Consider the following 21851-nt stretch of genomic DNA (forward strand, 5'->3'; position numbering starts at 1 on the left):
GAATTTACTACTCTGTAGTTAATTTCTAATTTCGAAGTCTATCATGAACGACCAACCACTGCAGAGAACATGAAAGAAAGAATCACCAGGGCTTGTGCATCGATTTCTTTAGAAATTAACTACAGAGTAGTAAATTCTGTTACTACACGGTTTCACAAATGTATCGCCGTGCAAGGGAGTAATTTTGAACATTTAGCGTAACAGAAATAAAGCCAAATCTCTAACACGTCGAATTAGTTTTAATTTCATATTTCTGGGTTGGAGGTCATTTTGAAGGTCATACTATGTTACATGGTTGGATTCGTTTGGATGCCGGCTACAATGTGCAAGGAGAAAAAATGTGCCATTCCATTTAAAAAAACTCTGATAACCATGAAAAAACTGGTAAAAAAAGAAATTAAAAAAAAAATATTATGATAGCCATGGGCGCCCTTCCGAATCATTTAAATTCCGATATTTGCGAACTCCGTATCTTTAAATCCAATAAAGTTATTTAGGTGTTCTGTTTCTCGCGCCTCACCCTGTATATCCGAAGATCATCGATTATTCTACGTGAGAAAAATTGCAGTCTGCTTGATAAAGTTTGCCCTCGCTTATCTTTGAAATTTTCTACATTGCCAGCAATAATACTTATAAAACTGCCAACAAGTAATAAGATTACTGCAGTACTTACTGCTCACTACAAGATTTAATCTCTCTTGTGAATTGAAATGATAAGGCCATACAAAACGGTGGCAACTTTCAAAACAACTGAGTGATCGTGAATCTGGAAAAATTACCAATGAGTGTGGAAATCTTTTGTGAGCATGGTGCAGATTTGACCTCGGTACTGATACGGGCGTATCAATATATTATATATACGTATGAATATACGTCGGTCTTTAGTTTAGATCTGATATGAAGACGCTACAACCCTACAAAAATGAATACAAAAAATCAATTTAGATATTTATCATGGTTATTTTTGTCAGTCTAAAATATATGAACAGGTAGACATAACAAAGTTATCAAATTTAATAACAAACTTTGAGAAGCCTTAACGTGTACCGAAAATCCGTTGAAGATAAATAAAGATATGAATCATTATACAAAAACTCAACAAAAAATAATGATCGAAGATTACATCGAAGTACTAAAAATCCTTTGATGAAATTTGACAGATGTTAGCATTAATATCTCTAGTGAATATGCAAAAAGGGTGTGGTCGAAGCTTTCTTTATTTTATTCGCATTTTTCAGAATTTGAATCCGCTATTTCCGAGCGACACGAATAGAAGCGGCGTACAAAACGAGTTCGCATGTACACATTTATGTGTTCTCCTCCAGCGAAACGTAGAATGTAGGCACCGAAATAATAAAAAGAATACTGTCCGAGTTGCGTAATTAAATTCACTACGTAGCTATTATATCCGTCGTGCATTGAAAGCACAGCTTTATACCTATAGGCATGTGTCTCTACGCAGCGTCGCCTCAGTATCGTGGAATTCTTTGGGGGCCGTAAAAAGAACTCCATAAACAGCGCCTGTGTATACTGGGAATTTGGTAAAGCTTCTTCTTCCTTCAAACGGCACGAGTCTTTTTTGTTTGGACACTCAGGACACTTCGGACTATACAGCTCTTAGGTAGCACCTTCCAGATATCAGTTTGGACGACTGAACATCAGATAGAATATCATGTACGAATGATTCTCGAAAGATTCTCATCAGGACGATTTTATTCACAGCATAATAAGGATCCGTTTAGTTTCAACTGAAAAATAGGCACCACTTGCGAATGGCTATTAAAACGCTGACAATAAACGTTATAATTGCTACCATCTGACCCTTCTATGAAGAAGAATTTATATTTGTATAATATCAATCAAAATTGAGAGTGATGGATGCGTACATGATCTTAAGGTGAAGGTGAAATTCTTTTGCTAAACCATACTCAGCTGCGTATTGCTAATATGTAAATAAAAGTAGCTGCTAAATTTCGTCTCGATTAAGTCTGAAAAATTCAAGCGCACGATCTCACCCTCGAGAAAGGGTTGCTTTTAATTTAAATATTTATAAGGAAGGCTCTGCGAAATTTCCATGTAGGTTCAGAGATATCGCGGTTGAAATGGTCTTGAATATATTAATGGACGTTTGAGACGGTAGACTTGCTCAAAGGATTTAGGCGCCGTTGTCGGCGTCCATTGTAAATTCCGCAAATTGATTAGCTGCTGTTTTCACAGTCTTATTAAGACCCTCAATTAACAGCTGTCATTTAAGCTTCCTCTTTGTGTTCCCACCGGATCATATAATACATAAATTACAAAATACCTTCTTCAATTCCCCAATCATTGATAAAAAGTTCATCCTCACTTCTACGTATTTATCATCAAAATTAGTAAATGTATGTTCCAAGATCACCAAAGAACCTTTAAAACTGTCAAAGTTACGTTAACTTCGTTTCCACTGAAAAATGAAAGAAAGCAAACTGGAAGTAGATAAGAATCACACCAAAGGAAAGAATTCTTATGGATTCTATGTTCCAATGAAGCGTGTCTGCTTCAAATTACGGTGCAGTAGCCTGTTCTACTTCTCATCGGATTCGGCATCAGGTAACCAATTGTAAATAGAGGCGAGGCAAGACGAGCCAACGACGCGAGTCAGCAATTTTTTTTTGAAGTAGTGGGAATTTAAGTTTCCCAAGGTTGTAAGAGGAGACGGAGGCCAGGGAATGTCAATCAACCCTTTTACTGAGCCAGCGGTCACCCTACTGCTTGTTAGCTATGTACATACTAACCATTTCTCAAGGACCACTATATGTAGTACCTTACACCCTGTAATGTCCTGTCGCTTTGTATTTCATTAATATTACGAAGTACATATGATTTTCTTATAGTATCGTACAATCCTGTATCTGATTTTCACGATTTAACTATTAAAATTGATAAGTGACGAATTTTTGCAATAATTTTTTATATGCTCATAGGTATTATATAAATCTTTGTAATTTTTTAAATTATCAATTATTAACCACAGGAAAGATTAAAATGTTATATTTATATACTCATTGTCAGTACCAATAAATATAACAATTATTATGCTTTACTAATTTATCGTAGAAAGAGAAACTAGTTGTCTTATTCAACTTTATAATTATTAAATATTACCTCAAAATACGTGAATGTACTATAGTGGTCGTATGATTTATGCACATCCTTTAACCTGCGAAATTTTAAGTACCGTGAGCACTTTACACGAGTGGTGATAGCCTTCGATGACGCAATATATGAATTTGCAAAATATACAGAAATATTTTATTCGATTCACAGAGCACGAAAGTGCCTGAGAGAACGTGAGAACATTACGGTGCACCAAAGACAAGAAATCCGCTCGTTTTTCCCAGTCTGTGGAATTTACGAGTAGCTCCTTCACTACCCTTCGTAAGTCGATTACGCCAGAAAGGGAGAATTAGAAACGTCAAGTCAAAAAGTGGAGCTCGTAAGAGCATATTGAAAGAAGTATGGAAAATATGGCAAGGAAGCTAAAGGCAAAGGCTTTTTGAACTTGAATAGATAAGACGGGTTAGAAAATTTCTTTCTGCGGCCGAGAAATCTGATTTCACAGATACTTCATGGAAATTTCATAAAGACTTTCAAGAAATGAAAATAAAAATTTTACGTTCCAGCAGTCTGGTCACTTCCGAATAGAACATCTATCTGTTTCACTCAATACCTCTCGTAGAATGTCTTTTCGGCTGTACAAGTTCGTAATAGGAATATTTTGATAATTTCTTGGTACCTTATAGTCATTGAGACCAATATAAATAACAGAAGTCAAAATCGAAAACATATTATAGACGCACAAGTGGCGAAAACTCAAATATTTGCCACTTACTGGTATCAACCTTTCTTAAGAATTGCTCGTTTCTACATACAAAGATTTTGAGGACATTCTTGCTTCTCCATCTCATTACTTCTTCTTTAATTCTTCATAACCAGCGTTTTGCCATAAGTAATCTTTTAATGAATATTCTTTATATATGCAATTTCTATATACACAAAATGTTATTAATTTGGCAATAGTTTAGTTCAGCAAACAAATACTATATTTGGATAGTACGTGTCTAAGCTGAGATGAAACAATTTCTTGCAAAGAAATTGTATTGAAACCCACGTTTGCGAAGCTTTTAAGTTAATTATAATAAATATACACAGTCACTGGACAAAACCTTTCACATGTTTAACATAAAATAATGATTATTATCATATAAGTATCGTAATTCAATTTAAGGTATTACCATCTCAACAGCTACCTATGAACAATTGTGAAAAATAAATATTGAGGTACACAATACCTAATACCGATAATTGATGTTATCGGTCTACATAGCGTAATTCGTTGTGTTTGCTCTGTCGAATACTTACCTCTATAAAATGCTCAATCCAAAATCATATCAGATAAAAACATACCCCATACAACCTTATACTATGATTAATATGCCTAGGCATTATCTAAAATACAGGTAGAAAATGTTTACAATAAAGGAAACCAAATACAACAACAAACGCTACTTAGAATTGGGGTTACAAGGTCAAGTGGGTGGCAGATGCTTTATTATATCGAACAGGAAGTTTCACTTCAGTCACGAGGGTCTATTCTGATTATCATATTCATTTTGTCGAATATAATTGAGCTATTTTACACGACATGTTTAACCAGTAGAACCAGCAGGCAGCAATGACGGCCTAATGTGGTCGTGAACCAATTCCGTGAGGAAGTTACGATTGTCGCCGGTTAATAAAGGCATGCTGATGTCAGATCGTCGCATCACCGATATGCAGCGTTTGAACTTTGATGAAAACGATGTCTGCAGGGGTGGTTAATGCGGGGACACGCACTGGGACACCCAAGAGGGAGTGGCCGGACCAGGCTACCCTGGTCACTGCTCAGTCGATAATTACTTACCCCGGCTTAATGCGGGAGCTCATCAAACTCTCTGTGAAATACCGTTTTCACACGTATCCACCCGCCCACTGAATCACCCTTCAACGCGCCCACGAGATATTCCATATCGATTTTTGATGCGATAAACGTTGCTGCTTTCGTTGCTGCGTGTATTGGTTTTCTTTAATATCACTCTTTGTCTGCTTATTAAGATATGTTTCCATTTATTATTTAATGCAATTGCGACAGCAGCCTTTTATAGAGTCTAATGGTTTTTTTGTAAACTGTGCTTGCTGAATACTTTTTGTAACTGTATTGCTCATTGACATGACTGTCGTCATTGATTATTTCTTTAATATTTTCTTGCTACGAATAGTGGTCATTTATTATATTAAAATTTCATTTTTTTCGTGCATTTAATTTGACCTTTTCAATTAGTATAATTATGTTCTTTATTTGAGAATTTACTAGTTACCTAATTATACAATATTTTTTGTCACTGATAAACCAAATGCAATTTTGACGATGAATCTATGACTGTTAAATGACAATCATGGTAATCATTAATTTTCTCATTGGGCCCAATTGGGTAATAACGTGGATTTACCAGCTTAAATTGAAAAGGACGCCGACAATTATTTAAACTAGGTCCTAATTATTTACCTCACGTCTCATAAGAAATTTGAGATTAAAAGTGAAGTAAATTATCAATGAAAGTATATAATATTATATTTCATATTCTAGTATTTTACTGCAAATATAATATTTACTATTTCCTGTTACTTATTTTCAACTTATGTTATATTGTTTCAGATAATATTCAAGTTGTCCGATCTCTACAACAAAAGTGATCGTCAAGTCTGTAAGTATATAAAAAATAATAATTAGGAAAACTTAAATAGTTTTAATTATACTAAACTAAGTCATAAATAGACCGTGAAAAAAAATACAAAAAAAATAAAGAGAAGTCTCTTAATTCCTAACATCTCATTTGAATATTTAAACTGACTATAAAAACGAGTTAAATTCTATATTCTTGAATAAAAAAATCGTTCGGATCATTAAATAAAATCCAAATTTCCAAATTCTTAATAACCGCTTGTTTAATTAGCAAGAAAAATAAAAAAATACTTTAAATTTACGAAAAATGAAGTCGTAAAAAAGGTAGATCGATAATTTTTAGCAGTATCTATTCAAAGTCGCTACACACTTTATCCGAGGGAAACAAATTGTACTTGTATAGGCGAATTGGTTGAATCGAGCATGAAGCCGAGAATAAAGAGGAGGTGAAGTGTTTAAGGGAGGATGGTCAAAAGACGGAAGGTGAAGGACGGAACGTAAAACCGTAGCATGAAGGTGGGGCAGTTCCTTCCGAGAATACGAGTTTCAGCCCTTTTCAATTACAGGCAGAAGATTGTGTTGCGGGGCGGTATCAGCCCGAGCCCGCCGAGCGAAGCGAAGAGGCTTTAAAACTAGCTTGGGAAATAATTAAGAATTCGCAAAATTAAAAAATCTATCCCTGCTGCTTCTGCAACTGTTCGCCGTGCACTCCTCTCACGAGTTGCGCCTACCTTATGCTGTTCCCTTACCCCACCCCATCAGCCAACCTCACCCCACTTCCTCTATCTTATCAACCAGGTTATTAAACCGAATGAAAGAATTTTTTCTCAGCCGTCTCACTTCTCCTTTGCCAATTGCCTGGTTACGTTTTAATTAATCACCTAATTATATCAGCAATCCATCTTGCCATCCACGTGAACGCTTGCGTAATATTCCAATAATTATATTTTACATTGTATATCTCTAACCTGACTTCAATTAATTCTAAATTTATTGAATTTCCTTATCACGGTATTTAATTATTCGTAACGACCCGTATTATCGACCCAAATTAATTTTTCAATCGCCTTCCAATTATGAATAGTAATCTAACAGATAATAGCTATTTTGAAAACACGCCCTGTCGTAGACGATGACAAAGAAACGAAAGTTTACGTTTTACGAAACAGGGCGATGTAATGGCGAATATCTTTGGCAGGAGTTTTCTTGGCAGTCAATGACATGAAACGTCCTACGGATCACGTGTGTTATCCCGTAGTCGAGTTACGTCCAGTAGGATGCCGTAATTTCAATTAGCAAACACAATTACTGGGCAATTACTGACGACCCATCTAGCCAGCAAGTGCTTGCCTATCTGACTGCCTTGCTAGCTGGACGGTTGGGCGGCTGCCTAACTGGCTGGCTTCCAGCTCTATTTCACTCTCTCTTATGTGATGCACTTCGACATGCAGTGATCCTTTTTGCTCATAGAAGGACCTTTTTTTCGTTGTCCCCTACGAGGTTTTCCAACATCAAAATGCCTAATAGCATTTCGCGCGGCCATAGAAAGTCCTGAATGGTTACTAAGGCCTAGAAATATCAAGCAACGCGAATAAGTGAATTATCGATTCCCTTGTTCTCCCAACCGACAATAATTCTAGATAGAAAATAATTCTATGATTTATTACAAATTATATCTTACAAGCTTTCAATTTATAAATATCGTTCTACTGATAATTTTATTTTGTACCTAAAAGTATAACGTGATGCTCAACAAGAATCCAAATACCCCTAAAGCTTATATTTTTTCGAGTTCACGTCAACCGTGAGTAACTCTTCGATCTTTATCAACAAGTTACGTGACTTAACGTCTTAGGACGCAAGTAAAAGGCCGATCCTGTGTAAAATTCCGAAAGGTTCATACCTAAACAGGATATTTAAAAATCGATAGAGTAGAATCGATCGATCTTCCATTTCCTGCTTTATCGATAATATGCAATAGTCGTTCAGACGTTACATTTGCATACATTTTTTTATCATACATTAAACGATAATATAGCCATACGCGGAACTTATATTTAAGCTTACGTTTAAAAAAATATAGAATCCTGCGGAATCATTTGGACGGATTCGTGTAATAGCGATCGCCTTATGTTCAGAATTGTGTGAATAATATTGTAAAGACGTGAAAGTTTTACGAAAGCAGCTTGATCCTGGAAATCCTTGAAATCTGAAGCGGTTATCGTAGAATATGTCTGTATAGATTGCATTTGGTTCGTGCTCTGTCCTCAGTTCGTTCTATTACAGCAACGATTTCCTATTCATTTTTTCTTTTGTCCTTTTTTTCATCTTCTTCGCCTTTCTCTATGATTGCCTTGCCTCTGCCTTTTTCAGTTCTAGCAAAACTCGGTGTTAGCTTTGCTATTTGTGAGGACAACCAAATTTAGTACATTGCATATCTGGAAAAAATAATTTATACGAGATATAGTGAAAAGCAATTGATTTGTTTTCATTGAACCTGAATTGCATCAAATATGGTAAAATTAATTGAACGAAGTCTATGCTATTATCTAAAATTCATCGCATAGTTATGAATGTTATTATAATCGTTATATCATGCACTACATGTAAATCAAATAACTATAACACTTCAGTTCAAATCACCCAAGCAGTTACTCTGGTCAGTTCATATGTCCATTGCAAGGCACTGCCCGAGCTCTTCCTTTGAAGAGAATTCGGTTTGAATGTCTAGACGCACAGACAGAAAACTCAGCTACCTATTCTAATTTACGAAGGCCAAAAAATGTGTGTCAGACCGTACTCGAATGCACTATATGAATAGTTAGATGGGAACACGCGTTTCGTACTACGGACTCCCGTAGCGAAATTTCTCAATCACCAATAATGTTTTGCCAAAGAAAATAAATGGTTTTCCATTGATTTGTCACGCATTACTTTTGGCAAGAATACATCAGCAAAGCGAATTTTTCCCATGGGCTTCGTAATTTTCCATCTGGCACTTTAAACTATTTTGCTTGTGGATTGGCAATTATATAAAATAAAACAATTCGAGAAAATTGAATTAACAAAAATAAGGTGCATCACACCAATATAATCGCTAACACGAACTAATCATTATAAATATCTTACCGTATTAACAAATGGACTATTCATTTGGCGTATTAATGCGTAATCAATGCAGAAAAAACGGAAAAAGAAAACAAAATTAAAAAAATTATTAAATTAATTGAAACAAGTCGATTATTGAATCATTCTAAAAAAAATGTATCGGTCATCGATATTAAAAACTTCTATATATCTCGGTTTTGACACGTAGGTATATGTGTCCAGTGTCAATTGATTCACGGAGGCTGATACGTGTACGCGAAGGCTGTTCGTGCAATGAAAATACAAATACCCGCTAGTCGCTTTTCATTAGGTCGGAAAGGATTGAGTGCAAGTATTAACATAGTTATTAATATGCGTAGCATAACGTACCGCGGAACGGACTTCACCAAATTCATTAAACCGTTCATTAAACACGTGTTTGTCCGTTTCTATGGGATTATGAATTATGCGTCACGAGTGGTCAAACCCAAATACATACACTCGCTATGCTTCCCCTATATTTTGGCATTCGATCCATAACTAGATGCATCTTAATAACACGTACACATTCGAAATAATATAATACTATTATAATTCAATGTCCTAGCTTCACCCTTATTTCATTCATATTTCACCTCCTACACACGACACAAAGTATCCTTTCGAAATTCCGTTGTTGCTGTATAAAATACCTAATAAAAATCTGCACACAAAAGACAAAGGATTAAATATAACACACAACTGACATATTTATAAAGCCCATGAATATCGAATCTAGTTATGTGTTATGGACTAGGCTTTAAGTCAGGTAACTCCGTATAAAAAGCATCAGTTTCAATTTTCATGGTGCTTTGCCATAGGGTAGGGTAGAACGCACCCCATAATACTACGAGCTATTTAATAACAATTATTAACGCGATCCTTGCGCGGTGTACGTTAGCAGAATTTATAGCTGGTCCCATTTGATAGAAGCTGTGTGGCCAGTACGGAAGCGGAAGCTTGCGGTATATGCAGCAATAGTTTTCAGCAACCAGTAGTCATTTGTAACTCGAAGCAGCAAGGTTGGGTTTATTGCTACCATAAAGATCTCAGCTTCGCCTGCTCCGGTAGTTAGCGAAGTGTAGAATGCTAGCTGCGATTTATGTAGATTAGCGCGACGATACTTTTCCAAGCGTTTTTCCTCCCTTTACCGCAGCTTCAACCATCCGTGAACTTTTGTGTGAAACGTGAAATTTTTCACTCTCTTCTTTTCACTCTTTTCTCACTGCCACTCGTAAACATTATACAAAAGAGTACTATTAATAGTAACTACTCTAATCCTAACCTTCATCTTCGTAGAAAATTTGTGCTATTGACATCAGAAAGAATTTTTGGTCAAATAGCTCATTTTTTGCTGTATATGTATATTTAAATTCTCGTTTTATGGAAAATAATTTCTTGCGCTTATGGCACTATCATTTCACGATACCATTTCCATTTGACTCTCATAGCTCACTTCACTCGATGGACTTAATGGACCCGATAATATCAACGCGTTCGTGCTATTATACTTCGTTGCAATTGCGCTCAACTGGCAACCATTTATTTAGACGTGGTTTGCTGTTAATTGGTTGGAACAAAATTATTTTGCATGTAGTACTCGTCCACTTCAAACTCCATTACACAGAATTCATATACTAATGTCCATTTGTCATATACTTTATATTTCTTTCGTATTTCAAAATTAATTCTAAACGAGTATCAGTCATTTATTATGTAAATAGTGATGTAAAAAAATATCATAACCACTGATATGACATATGTGTGCTAAGATACGTTCAAGATAAAATTGATATGTTAAACTATGTTGATTCACTCATAGTTGAGATTTCTGCATGACTAACGAAAGTGGTACTAATTTACGTCATTTGACATCTCTACAAATTTTTCTTCATTACAAATTTTACTTATATTCTTAATTTTTCTTATTTTATTATGATTCTCCTTAAGACGATTTTTCACTGTAATATGATAATTGATTCATAGCAAAACATACATTACACAACTTCCTATTAGAACATGCCATTGTAGAAAGTAGCAAAATAAATAGTATCAGATTTTCAGCAATGATATAGTATAAAACACCTCACTTACACACGTAAAATAAAATGTTCATCCGATTAAACTATCAAGTTGATACTCATTTTCTTCAACTAGAACAGATCATAGGAATGAATCGTTTTTCTCGCTTCATTACTTTACCCTTGACATCCATTGTCCCTGTAATAGGTACTATTAATCAAACTGTATTACGTCAAAGTCGTCCAATTGTTATAGTATTTAGTACCCTTCTTAAAAGAGTCTGCAGTTCATGTAGGATCATTCTTTTCCAAATCATTGAGAGAATAGCACGTTACATGCAATTGAGTATACTGAGATTTCATATGTCAAACAATAGTATTTGTTGAGAATGGCTATTTGTATTAAATCAAGTGTTGCTTCATGTGCACGTGTAATATGAAAAAACGTTGAGCGATATCGTGTAAATAAAGATGAACTTATCGTAGTTCATGAAATAGATAAGAGGACTTAACCGACTATAAAAATATACTATAAAAATGTTTTTAACTCTATATAATGTTCATCAGTCCTATGTTATCATAACATGCTTTGAAAAAATATATTGATAATATGAAATTATAGATTACACGAATCTACGTACATAAGTAGGAGTTTGCTTCACTGTGCGGTCAGTCTCAAGTAAGCTGTGCTATTCGGAATATATGAATAGTTGACATTTAACACAATTTTGTTTTCGTGCAACAAAGGAAATTCGTACAAAAATGTACACGTTCATCGCAAGCTTTTCGGAATGGTGGAATGTATGGACCGTCGGTATAGTGACAGCATTAGTTGCTTTTATATACGTGTACGTAAAACGACACCACAGTTATTTCGAAAAGATGGGAATTCCTTATTTGAAATCTCACATTCTAGTGGGCAATCGTGGACCAGTGATTTTAAGGATAAGATCGTTTATAGAACAATCAAAGCTGTTATATGATTCAATGCCAAAAGCAAAGTACGCAGGGATGTATGATTTTACGTTACCATCAATAATGATACGGGATCTTGAACTCATCAAAGAAATTGGAATTAAACATTTTGACAATTTTGTGGATCATAAACCATTGGCCAATCCAGAACTCGATCCACTTTTTGCAAAAAATCTCTTTTCTTTACGCGGAAACAAATGGCGAGAAATGCGAGCTATCTTGAGCCCCGCCTTTACGTCGAGCAAAATGAAAATGATGTTTGAGCTGATGTCCAACTGCGCCAACGAATTCGCAGATTTTGTGACATCACAACGTGATACAAACATCGTGGAAATCAGGGATGCTTTTTCGAGATATACGAACGACATAATTGCAACAACAGCCTTTGGAATAAGCGTAAATTCTATGAAGGAGCGCGACAATGAATTTTATAAAATGGGCAAGGACGCGACAACCTTTGGATTTTTTAAATCTATGGTATTCATGATAGGCCAGGTAAATCCGAAATTGACAAACTCATTAAAATTGAGAATAATTAATCAACGGGTATCAAACTTCTTCGAAGACATCATTACGTCAACTATTGCTACGAGAATCGCTCAGAAGATTGAAAGACCAGATATGTTGCAATTATTGATACAGGCCAAGGAATCTGGAAAAGCTGCAGATTTGACTATTCAGGATATGACTGCGCAAGCATTTATATTTTTCTTTGGCGGATTCGATACAGTATCACTTGCCATGTGCTTCACTGCTTATGCAATTGCTACTAATCCTGAAGTTCAAGAGAAGCTGCAAATGGAAATTGATCAAGTTCTTAAAAAATCTAACGGCAAGATAACTTACGACGATCTGAAGGAAATGCAATATCTCGATGCAGTTTTTAATGAGACACTGAGGATGTATTCGCCGTAGGATCATTCTTTTCCAAATCATTGAGAGAATAGCACGTTACATGCAATTGAGTATACTGAGATTTCATATGTCAAACAATAGTATTTGTTGAGAATGGCTATTTGTATTAAATCAAGTGTTGCTTCATGTGCACGTGTAATATGAAAAAACGTTGAGCGATATCGTGTAAATAAAGATGAACTTATCGTAGTTCATGAAATAGATAAGAGGACTTAACCGACTATAAAAATATACTATAAATATGTTTTTAACTCTATATAATCTTCGTCAGTCCTATGTTATCATAACATGCTTTGAAAAAATATATTGATAATATGAAATTATAGATTACACGAATCTACGTACATAAGTAGGAGTTTGCTTCACTGTGCGGTCAGTCTCAAGTAAGCTGTGCTATTCGGAATATATGAATAGTTGACATTTAACACAATTTTGTTTTCGTGCAACAAAGGAAATTCGTACAAAAATGTACACGTTCATCGCAAGCTTTTCGGAATGGTGGAATGTATGGACCGTCGGTATAGTGACAGCATTAATTGGTTTTATATACGTGTACGTAAAACGACACCACAGTTATTTCGAAAAGATGGGAATTCCTTATTTGAAATCTCACATTATAGTGGGCGTAGCAAAGGAGCGACCGTAGCGACCAGTGATTTTAAGGATAAGATCGTTTATAGAACAATCAAAGCTGTTATATGATTCAATGCCAAAAGCAAAGTACGCAGGGATGTATGATTTTACGTTACCATCAATAATGATACGGGACCTTGAACTCATCAAAGAAATTGGAATTAAACATTTTGACAATTTTGTGGATCATAAACCATTGGCCAATCCAGAACTCGATCCACTTTTTGCAAAAAATCTCTTTTCTTTACGCGGGAACAAATGGCGAGAAATGCGAGCTATCTTGAGCCCCGCCTTTACGTCGAGCAAAATGAAAATGATGTTTGAGCTAATGTCCAACTGCGCCAACGAATTCGCAGATTTTGTGACAACACAACGTGATACAAACATCGTGGAAATCAGGGATGCTTTTTCGAGATATACGAACGACATAATTGCAACAACAGCCTTTGGAATAAGCGTAAATTCTATGAAGGAGCGCGACAATGAATTTTATAAAATGGGCAAGGACGCGACAACCTTTGGATTTTTTAAATCTATGGTATTCATGATAGGCCAGGTAAATCCGAAATTGACAAACTCATTAAAATTGAGAATAATTAATCAACGGGTATCAAACTTCTTCGAAGACATCATTACGTCAACTATTGCTACGACAATCGCTCAGAAGATTGAAAGACCAGATATGTTGCAATTATTGATACAGGCCAAGGAATCTGGAAAAGCTGCAGATTTGACTATTCAGGATATGACTGCGCAAGCATTTATATTTTTCTTTCGTGGATTCGATACAGTATCACTTGCCATGTGCTTCACTGCTTATGCAATTGCTACTAATCCTGAAGTTCAAAAGAAGCTGCAAATGGAAATTGATCAAGTTCTTAAAAAATCTAACGGCAAGATGACTTACGACGATCTGAAGGAAATGCAATATCTCGATGCAGTTTTTAATGAGACACTGAGGATGTATTCGCCAGTTGCGGAATTAAACAGGGAGTGTACAAAAAGTGTTGAACTCCCTCCAGCTACACCAGGCGCGAAGCCATGTACCGTAAAACCTGTCACTCAAATAATTATTCCCGTTTATGGCATTCATCATGATCCCCAATACTTTCCCGAACCTGATAAATTCGATCCTGAAAGATTTTTAGACGGTAGTGAGAGAATGACTCCTTCTGCATATTTGCCCTTTGGAATTGGCCCAAGAATTTGCATTGGAAATAGATTCGCAATAATGGAATGTAAATTAGTCCTCTTTCATTTATTAAAGAAATATAATTTTAGACCATGCGAGAAAACAACTGTACCTATGAAATTTAGTACAAACAGTGTCCTGCCGGGCCCTGTGAATGGCTTTTGGATAAAAATCGAATCAAGAAAATAAATTATATTCGTATAACTGTAGCTTATTATATTTTTATTAAAAAAAAATATATATATTTAGGTTGTATAAACTTAGAGTTTATAGCAATGAAACATGTACTAATAATGTAATGCTAGTAACACTTCCACAATATTATAAAAATTTGTTGATTACTTCAATGGTTACAAATACCTATACTATAAACCAGCATGTGAAAATTATATTTTAATTATAAGAAAAATAGTCACAGATTTCATAATATCAACAGATTATAATCTATTGCCTGCATATATCTTTTTAAGTAATGTTATATTTAGTGATTTAGTAAATCAGGGAAATTTAAGAATATAACTGTAGCAGTAAATTCGGCGATTACTTTAATCTAATGAAGCAAGTAGGTAGTTTATATTGATCTTCCAGGGCTCACGCTTAGACTCTCGCTCCGCATCACAACGACACTTAGTATCCCAGAACTAGGTGCTACCCCCGGAAGATTAATGAATATATTTATCGTATACGAATGTAGAATTGTCAAGTCTACTTACCTATTTATAATAATTTCTGTATTAGTAACAGGTTCGAATTTTTGAAATTATGAAAATTATTTTATAATTCTGATTTCCCATAGCGATATGATAAAATCCTTTTCTAATAGCCACGTCAAAATTACATCTTTGTCATCAAATGCATAATGTGACATTGCTATATTAAATTCATCAAATAAAATGTATATGACATTTTACAAATAGAAAAAGAAATCTTTCATCCATTTTCTCTGTAGCCGATGAAAAATAAAACCAATCATCAGTGAGTCAAGTTTATGAAACATTTGATAAAATATTCCACATACCAAAATGCATGGTAAAATTTCTCATATTTCACATACAGTTCATCCAACTGCAATATTACGGATCGCCGCGAGTACTGTAGCCCATATCATGAAACAAAATGGTTGGTAGGAGAATAAAAAAAAAGGAAAGAGGGAAAAAGGGACAGAAAGAAGGAAAGAGAACAGTGAGTAGAGAGGAGAGCAGGTGATACTTTACTCGGAACATTTTTGAGCTGCGGCCATGTTTCAAAAACCGAGTACGTTGCATTGGATGGAAAATGGCTGACATTTTTTCTCGAGACAATGCTGACTCAAGTATAAATATATAATGTCTGCTCCCTCTGTTCTCGTGTATCTACGAAGTTGCGAACTTTCGATTTCCCATCCCTTGCGGAACCAAAGCGATCCTCTGAAAACGCCAACTTTTCTTTTGACAGTGAAAAGTTTTACCTAATGATTACAACAGGGTATCATACTATTTCGACAGATCCGCTGGAAGTGAAAGTTTTCACGAAAAAACGATATCACCCTTGAAAGTTTCTTTCGCGATTAATAAATATTTTATTTTTTTTACTTTGGATCTGTACATGATTCAAGCACGAAGAATATTATACCGTGTCATGTTTAGATTACTTTCGGTTCGCGACAGATAATGTTATCTTTTCTACTGACGCAGTATTGACAACTGAACAACAAATATACAATACTTAACAGATAAATACACTGAACAAGCTACACGTATTAATTGAAGGTTGCGTTTATACTACCCGAGTGCTTCGATTGGGTAACATTTCTTTAATGCAAAAATCGTATCAGTAGGCATAAACGAAACTCGTCTTCTTGACTGTACATTGCGTTACTTATCGTACAGTATCAAGTAGTCGTTATTCAATCGATGTCGGGTAGTGTGAACGCGTCTTTACATTTGTTGCGCGTCGATTGCTCCTGCTTACGAAATCAATGTAGCATATATGCTGTACCATCGATTATATCAATTATAAATAAGCGTGCGATACTACTGAAGGACTTAATGGATTTGTCAATATTGTTGAGGTCGATAGAAATGGAAATTCGAATAATGAAGGAGAATAGCACGTTAAAAAGGAGTATTTGTTACTTATTTATCGAAATAAGAGACTCGCTCGCTACGCTGGATTCTATTAACAATGCAAATGGTATTCCAGAACGGCAATGGAATAATGTAGACACCATGTGTAAACAAAATACAGAAAAATTGCTCAATTCTGAGTCTCGGAATTGCTTGCCATTGCTTGCCCACGAAGATACTCGACATCTTTAATAATGCACCCTTTTATTTCGAAGTGCGCCCTGTCCTCTAGGAACCTAAGCAATCTCTTTGCTATTATTTTAATAAAACTGACTTCAGCCGTAGAAGTACGTCTTTCGCGAACTGTAATGTAGTAACAATATTATATATTAAGAAAATCACCATTTTTAAACCACTGTCAAAACTGAGCTCGTGCCTATTCAATATTCTTGAATCAACCTTATCAAAATCATTTAGTGATTGTTGTATAAATTTTCAAAAATCCAAATACCGTATTAGTGTAAGTCTGAATCGTTTATCATCGTGGAGGAAAAACTCAGCGCAAGCTTTTGATAATTTTTTTTTCGAATTTCTTTTGATAACATGTCAGCTATGGATGAGCACCTGTTCAGTAACACAACGTATAGATATGTAGGTAATACACTGTTCGTAATAGAGCACTACCATCATAGACACTTGAAGAGAGCTGCTAACTTACATTCACACCCTTCTCCAGCCCTGACAGGGCCAGTGATTGATCACGTCATCAAACATCTTGCCATATTGTTGGCTCAACTTCCCGAATGGGGTGGTCACCGTTTTTAACTTACTGTTTTTATTGCGTACTAGAATTACGTATATGGAGGTTCACTTCGACGAGCCAATTCTGCGAGCTGGTGAATAGCGTCATTTTCTTCGCACATAAAAAGCAAAAAATTTGAAGATTTATCAAGCAGTCTATCGTCAAGACAAAGTACTTTTGTACAATCGTTTCGCAGTAGTTGAGTAGTCAAGAGATGTTTGGTGAGGAATCGTCCAACGAAAAAAATAAATATAGTAAATTCTTTAAAGTATCTTTCGTTACTATTTGCAATTTTCCTGGACTATGTAATTACATAAGGTTTCATGCACTGTTTTTATGGAATAGCTAAAACTAGTTTACAAAAGGAATTGATGCTACTGGATTACTTGACGAGGTACAGTAACTATGACAGTTATAGCTCACCTATGGGTTATTGTATCATTGTAATGGTAATATCTGGCGAGATTTCCTCGCAAACTAAATCACCTTAGCTTACTGTTTACTGTGCTACATTTGCTTGCACTACGCAGTACTGTAAGTGCATTTAAATCTATTAGGGATATTGTCTATCGCTGTACAGCCAGCCAGTATCCTGGATGACATGTCTAATATAGTATTTGCTATTCGTACCTTATAAAATATATATGTTTCGAGTCATGTATATAGAAGTATCCTTTTTCAAACCAGTGTAGTTATAAAATTCAAATATCCACGTTGAGTGAGTGGAATAAGCGGATATCTGTAAACCAAAAAAATAGCATCGAACAGTACGAATCGTTATTTTCAATTTTTCTAGATATTTTGCACAGGTCCATAGTGAAATTGAACTACCGGATATTTATCACGCATGCGCCGAGATCTATTACTCTGTTCTGATATTAAGAGTGAATGTGAGCTTACAGTACATATGTGATATACCACTAGTCCTTTCTCCGAATTTTTAAAGTTGAACACATGTCTAAAATTCCTAAATAGCTGCTTCGCTTAGAAAGAGACTAAATGCAAAATTAAATTAAAACAAACTGTTTATTCTCTTATTGAAGTGAAATATTGAATCCACAAAACTCTCAGCCATTCATTTACAATGAAAGTATCCTAATAAAAAATGTTCAACGGTCCCTGGATTTTTAAAATAGAATATTTGCCAGGTAACAAAGCAAATTGATTAAATAATGAAGAACCATATTTTCATATTATCTTCATTTCTCTCAATCTATCGTATCGACGGATTCACCAAGGGTTCGTATGAAACAAGCCAATGGTTATTATACAAATAAGATAATGCAGCTAAAGGGTCGATAAAATGAAAGAGATATAGAAAGTGAAAAAAAAACGGAGAGTGATTCTAAGCGCCAAGAATGCCGCAAACATTTGCTTAGACATCAATTCGTATTTTGGTTTACGGGGATGTTCGGCAAAGAGTCACGTACGCAGCCATAAGTATGCATGAAGTTAGCTGCAGGCTGTCTGAAATATTAAGCAGTGCCATCTTCTTCCTGCTGACTGGTTGTTTGACTTAAGGGAAGCTGCTTGTGCATCCACAGATGCAAACTACTCACTTCGATAAATAATGATGTCTAATTTGCAAAGATACTTCGTCGAACTTTCGAATCTGTAAACTTGTCACCAAAATATAGATATAGTACTCTAGAGGCATGAGAGATTCATCCTAGAAATTAATTACGTTAATTAGACTACGATTCATGAAACTGATCAAAATTCCTTTGACAGCTAGCTATCAGAATAATTATTAAGACGGATGTATCTATTGATCTGTCATTTCTAAGAATGCTACACTCGTGCCTACCCAATTTCATAAGCCATAACGTCAATATGTCGATATTACGTTCAATGAAGATCCTTACATACATATATCGATATGTTCCCGTTGTTATTTACCTCTTGTAATACAAATGACTGGTTGTTGGCTCAAAAATCAACGTTCGGTGATTAGTTTTCATTGGTGCCAATTGTTTTGCCCTTGTGCTAGGGAATTGGCTGAGGTGGTTGTTCGTTGTGTTTCCTTTTTTTTTTGTTTGTGGCAACTGTGGCGCGACTGTCAGGAGTACTTAAAGTTTCGGACTGCAAGTGAGCGAATCCACTAAAATATTTAAAGTACGTAGTTGCTTTGGTAGCTGACGCGCTTTCTGGCCCTGCAAAGATTGCCAAGTTTTGCTCGCGGATTCCTTACAAAGTCTGACTTATTTAGCTGTAGGGTTTGGCCTCCGTGAAAAGACGAAATGCTCTTTTGTCGGTAGTTTCCACCGTCGTGGAACTTTATTAATTGCGCGTTTTGTTATGCAAATTCCGTCGGCAGTAGCATCGTCTACCTACCTACCTCACTTTCCACCAGTTTTCTACTTTTTATTCTCTCTTGTCTTTTTCTTTCTCCTATTCCCATTCCTGCTATATCTTTATTCAAGTTCCAATGTTCACCTATCAAACATCTCTGTCTTATGCGAATTTTGAAAATGTTATCTTTGGATTTATTACTTATCAACTATTTATGAATAAACTGTTATTTCGAATGTTCATAATGCGTCATACGTTGTGCGAGCACCATTTTACGTTACAGTTCATTATGTGCGATAAAATAGATACGCATGACATAAACAGTAATAAAGTGCAGTTAATGTTATTAATAACAGTCTACGTATATTATACCTACCTCTTATTTTTAATATAAATTTTATTTTGTATTTTTTTTGTCCTTTCACGTTTATATTATACATTACCTAGTCTTTCGTATTTATACAGTAGCCTTTTTGCCTTATGACCGATTTTTAATAACCTTTAAACTTGTAGAGGAATATTCTGCTTTTCATAAGTAAAGTACTACGTAAGGCAAGTAGTATAGGGAACCAAAACATATAAACATAAACGTTATACAGTCATTGATCAATATAATATCAAAATTCGGTTCAGCGTCTAATCGAACAAGCAAGGATTCATTCAAGCGAGCTGATGTCAAACGAAAAGCTTTCTTACGTATATTTCAAGAAATCGGGAGGTTCAGTCGAGTATCACGTCAGGTATTACAACTAAGATCGTTTCAAGCTCTTTCTTTGATATAACTTATCACTCTTGAGAAAAGACTGAAATTTACTACGAATAATTGAATACGGATTATCTTTTAAGGTGGTTCTTCTAGCATCATAATAATAGTATACCCATTTCGGCGAATACCACGTACAATAACGTTTATTACAACAATATTTCCTATGTAAAGTATTACCTTTGAGACCAGCTGAAGGACAGAGATACGTCATTGTAACAATTATCATATCGCATATTGTTCAAATAAAACTATAAAAAATATCAAGATTTTCAATTCAAGAATCGTCGTAGTAAAGTTAACGTCGTGTAAAGGAAATGTTTTCTAAAAATTTCATCCACTTTTATCACCTAGGAGTTACAATACCTCGAGAAAAATATATCTATTTTAGCATAGTGCTTTTTTGGTTACTTTCATTTCGTATTTCTCGTAAAGTAGATGGTAAATAATTTTGAAATTTCGCAAACATGATCGTTAGGCACCCATCGAAAACATACAAAATTCAGATCCGTATCTTGGAAGTGCTGTCATGATTAACCACCTTAATAGAAAGAAAATCCTTTATAAAATTACTCTCACGAAATAACCAAACCAAAGTAACTCACAGACAATCGCGCAACAAAAATATTATAAACATCTGAATAGTTCAGTAAAATAATGCTCCATTTCGTCTTTATTCTCGTCGTCATCGTTCATAATACTATTTCCTTTTGCTGCCATTTCATCCCAACCATAAATTTTAATTTCAATGTTGCATCACAAATGAAATTTTGTTAAAGTTCAAACGTTTCAGATAAGTTAAACTCGAATCTTATTGAAGTATAGTTTAAATCTTTGAGAAATCAAACCAAATCATAATATATAATAATAAGAACAACAACAATAATATTGTAAAAAAAACTTTGAACTCGCATCAAAAAGCCCACTTAAGCCTTTTCGCACCCAAATATGATGCATGTTATAAACTTATAAAAACTAGTGCTAACTCTAAGTCATTATAACACCAAAAGTGCTATACATCGTAGAGTCGATGAGCGGTGTAAAACAGCCGTTGTACATACAACACATTACATCCCTCATAGTTATGCTTAACACCATCATTTTGTAAACTACAACTTCATTTGGTGCTTAGTATAATAATACCAGACTGCAGTAAACCGTTAATAACACGTATAGTAGTTTATTTTCCTACCGCAAGGTGGTTTAATATGCATTTTAATGAGTACTACTAGTTGCTATCAAATGGCGCCGTTTTCTAAAAAAATGTTTGCGTTTACATGTTTTAGAAGACAATTCATTATAGCACCTAGAAATATAAGTTTATTTACT

At 35.0% G+C, this 21851-nt stretch overlaps 1 protein-coding gene across 1 annotated transcript; it reads left to right on the plus strand.

The window, feature by feature from the left end:
- The first annotated feature begins 11187 nt into the window (after nucleotides 1–11187).
- On the plus strand, nucleotides 11188–14829 carry LOC107267917 (cytochrome P450 9e2). Its single transcript, XM_015740119.2, has 2 exons — nucleotides 11188–12791; nucleotides 13459–14829. The coding sequence occupies exons 1-2, from the start codon at nucleotides 11668–11670 to the stop codon at nucleotides 14807–14809; spliced, it is 2475 nt and encodes an 824-aa protein (XP_015595605.1). The 5' UTR covers nucleotides 11188–11667; the 3' UTR covers nucleotides 14810–14829.
- The last annotated feature ends 7022 nt before the right edge of the window (nucleotides 14830–21851 follow it).

This window comes from Cephus cinctus, unplaced genomic scaffold, assembly GCF_000341935.2.
Source record: "Cephus cinctus unplaced genomic scaffold, Ccin1 Ccin1_scaffold0462, whole genome shotgun sequence".
Classification (NCBI taxonomy): Eukaryota; Metazoa; Arthropoda; class Insecta; order Hymenoptera; family Cephidae; genus Cephus; species Cephus cinctus.

Excerpts from the sequence above, each read along its gene's own strand:
- LOC107267917 (XM_015740119.2), top strand. The coding sequence starts at position 11,668 with ATGTACACGTTCATCGCAAGCTTTTCGGAATGGTGGAATGTATGGACC. Across the intron at positions 12,792-13,458 it reads ACACTGAGGATGTATTCGCC|GATAAGATCGTTTATAGAAC; the intron begins GTAGGATCATTC and ends AGTGATTTTAAG.